This window comes from Neomonachus schauinslandi, chromosome 2 (assembly GCF_002201575.2).
Source record: "Neomonachus schauinslandi chromosome 2, ASM220157v2, whole genome shotgun sequence".
Classification (NCBI taxonomy): Eukaryota; Metazoa; Chordata; class Mammalia; order Carnivora; family Phocidae; genus Neomonachus; species Neomonachus schauinslandi.
The window spans coordinates 201143625-201147254 of record NC_058404.1 but is presented as its reverse complement, the minus strand read 5'-3'; the positions used below and the strand labels follow the sequence as shown (position 1 = coordinate 201147254).

The 3630-nt window shown below is 61.1% G+C and overlaps 1 protein-coding gene across 1 annotated transcript in view; it reads left to right on the top strand.

The window, feature by feature from the left end:
- The first annotated feature begins 205 nt into the window (after positions 1 to 205).
- ADRA2C (adrenoceptor alpha 2C) overlaps positions 206 to 3630 on the top strand; it is an 8906-nt gene continuing 5481 nt past the window's right edge. The window contains exon 1 of the mRNA XM_021677676.1: positions 206 to 300. Within this exon, the coding sequence (XP_021533351.1) occupies positions 206 to 300 (95 nt within the window). The remainder of the gene's footprint in view (positions 301 to 3630) is intronic.

The following is a 3630-nucleotide window of genomic DNA, read 5'->3' as shown; positions in this document are numbered from 1 at the left end:
CTCTCAGGAGCCCACTGTTGAGAGGGACAGGGTCTGGGGAGGGCCTGCCCCTGATGGGCACACAGGAGGCCAGTGAAGGAAGGGGCCCCTGATCTGGCCTGGGAGATCAAGGAAGCCTGCTGGGGAACCTTGTGCAACACATTCTGAAGGAAGAGAAGAGCCCCGGGGATAGACGAGGCAAAGGGCTGCCAGCCTGGAGAACAGCATGGCCAAGGCCCAGAGTCCACGGCAGGCAGTGATGAACGGGCTTGCAGCCTGGAGGGAGTGGGCCGAGGAGCCATCCGAACGAGCCGGGCGGAGGTGAGCAGGCTGAGGCGGCAGAACCCAGCCTGAAACCGGGAAGAGCTGCCCGCAGTGGGGCGGCCAAATACATCCTCCCTACAGCCTGGGACGGGGAGCAAGGCCGCAGGTACCTGTGTGCATGCGCCCCTCTGGGTGGGGGTGGGCACACGCACATGCGTGTGTTTTGATCCATGCGAACGCACGTGTGTGTGTGTGAGCGGCTGTGTGCAGACATGTGAGTGCACGTGTGTGCGCACACACGTGTGCACAGATACGTGTATATGCACACATTTATGCACGTGTACGCATAGAACATGTACATTTTATGCAGGTTGCAGACATGTGTCTACGAACATGTGCATGGATGTGTGCGCATAGTATACGGGTGTGCATGGATATGTGTGTGTGCAGCATGTGAATACACGAGAGTGTTCACGCATGCCTGCTTGTGCAAGCACGCACGTGTGTGTGCACGTGCATGGATGTGCACACGGATGTCCTGTATAATTTACACGGCTGTGTGTGTGCACGTGTATGCGGCATGCATGGACATGTGTCCACGCCTACGTGGTTATGCCAGCATAGACGTGCACAGAAATGTGTGCACGTGAATGTGCGTGTGCACCTGAGTACGCGTGCACGGATGCCCGTGTGCAGGGAAGTGGTTCAGGGAGGCAAGCTCCCATCCATCAGGACAGAGGCTCCCTCTGGGCCCCACTCATCATGGGTGGGAGGAAAGGCAACTCGGCCTTGGCAGCCCCAAGGCGCTTCACAGCTATGTGATTTTCCTTCTAAGAGGTCCCTCAGCTCTCCCCAGTGCCCTCACCCCTACGCCCTCTACCAGTGCAGCCTGAATCCTTACAATACCCTCCCTGTCATCCCTCCGGGTCCTGCCAAGCCCAGGCCTGCCCACCAGCCACTCACGGGGACAGGCAGCCTTCCAGGCACATGCTGTTTTGCTTGTTACAGGATAATCAGGAGCGGTTGGTCAAGCCTCAGTTTCAATGTCTGGGGTAAGAGGCCTCTCCAGCTCCTTGTTGAACAGCTGCAGTCCCTGGGGCCTCCCTTGTACATAGGCAGGTCTGCGTTCGGTGCAGCCCCGAAGCCCAGCCAAGGGCTCCTCCAGCCTGAGGACTCTGTAGGGGACCCAGCTCTCCTCTCCCCCTCTGGGCCCTGGCCCACAGGAGAGGCGCTTCCTCCTGCCTCCCTCCTGGGTTATGCCAGGGAGATGATGCTGGCGGTCCTGAGGTCAAAAGGCCAGCCAAGTGTCCCCGGGGGCCTGAGTCACTGGGCTGGTCAGGCACTCCGGATGTCCCCAGCCTGGCCTGGCAAGCCGCTTCCTGGGCAGCGGGAAGTCTGTCTGCTTCGGGCCCCAGGTGCTCTGTGTCCTTTTTCCTCCAAATTCTTCGTGCTCGGCTGCCCTTGAGTACGAACATGTGAGATGTCCAGGGCAGCCAGGACCCTGGATGTCCCAACACCCCCAGGCATCCCCCAAAGTGCTCCTCATAAGATGAGAACCCCCAGGGTCTGGAGGAGGTCCAAGCAGCTGGTCAGCTGCTGGGGGAGGGAGCTCCCCCAAACCTACATCTGCCATTTCCTCTTTTTGGATCCTCCACTGGTTCTCCCTGTCTCCAGGACAAAGCCCATACCCCTACCCCAGGGAGCACAATTGTTAGGGGCTTCTCACTTCCTAATAACTTTTCTCTAGCCTCCAAATGCAGCTCAGAGGTCACCTCCTCCAGGAAGCCTTCCTTGACAACTCCACTCCCAGCCTGGGGAAAGAGCTCCAGGGCACTGAGGGCCTTCCCTGCAGCATGGCAGTGTGTGGTACCAACCGTCGCAGACGGCGAAAAGCCTGCTACAGACAAGGGCTGGCGCATGCCCACTGCGGAGGATGCCAATGCGTGCGGGTCTTCCCTGCAAGCACACTCCAGGCCTCGCAGACCAGGGGGCCCTTTCACAGGGATGCTGGCTTTCTACCTTCTCCGGGTCCTGCGCCTCTCACATGCAGTCATGGCTTTGCTGCCAAAAAGTGCATAAAAGCCCAGGATTGGCAAGGTAGGTTTGGCCCTCCTTGGGCAGTCCCACCCTCCAGAATCTCTGATCGTTGGCCTCGCCCTGGCCTGACTCCCCCTCCTCCAGTGGGCATCTCTGCTAAGACCCTAGTGCTCTCCTCCATAAGACCCTTTGAGCCTCAGGGCTCAGAGAAAAGAGAAGCAGCCCCAAAGCCACGCACATTTCTAGGCATCACTAAGGGGGATGCTCCAATCCTTCCCTGTGACACCTTCCTAGAACCCAAAGGTGTCCCACCCCGTGGCCCCCAGCCACAGGAATGATCCCTGCCCTCTCATCCGAGGCTGCAGGGAGAGCTACTGGCCTGCCTGCGTGCTTTTCTGGACTTCAGGGAGGAAAGGCCCTCCCCTCCTCCTAGCAAGAAATGCCAGGCCTGGGAACTCCAACCTCATCCTCAGGGTCTGTCTCCCACGGACCTCGAGCTGCCTGGAGGGGGGAACCAGTACAAGCACACGACAGGGAACGACCATGCACGTTCGTGGAATGAATGCACAGAGACATAAGACAGGGGTGAGCCCGGTGTAGGGGAGATAACCCAACAGCTTACCCCCGAAGCCCGCAGGAATGAGGCACCCACGCAAACCCGCCCGTCATCCGGGAAATTCATTCTGGGTGTTTGTCAGAGGCGATGATTTTGAACATCCCCTCCACCCTTTAAAAGCAGGGCCCCGGAGCATGAGAATGAAACTTCAATGATTGCCAACATGGATGCAGAGCCTGGGAGCCTGCCCAGGGCTTCCACTGGCACTGCCGTCATGATTCATGCTCCAGCAGCGCTTGGAAGTGGGCAGAGAAGGGAGCTGAGGCTGGGGGCAGGGACGCGGTTCTGCCCTATAACACCGACCAGAGATCGAGCAGAGATCGAGCAGAGATCGGCACTCGGCAGGACCCCCGCGCACCCAGGCAGCGTCGCGTCCTCCGCCAGGCGGCGAGTCGCTGGCTCTCCAATCAGGCCGCGGACCCCGAGCCGACCGGTGCTGCGCGCAAGTGTGCGCGCCCGCGTGTGCGAGCGCGTGTGCCCGGGGGAGGCTCGGAGGCTCTTGTCTTAGAAAGAGCAGGTTTTTGGAACTCACCGCCCAGGCCAGCCGGCACTCAACCCCGTCCTGCAGACTGCAATCGGCCCTGGAGGGGGCGCCCTCGCCGTGCGCGCGCGCCTCGCGCCGCCGCCCCGGACTCCTCCCCGGCGCCGCGCGGGCAGGTTCGCCGAGGCGGCCGCGGGCTCCGGCTCCCGGGCCCGCTCCCCGCCGGGCCGGCCGCTCTGGACTGCCCGCCAGG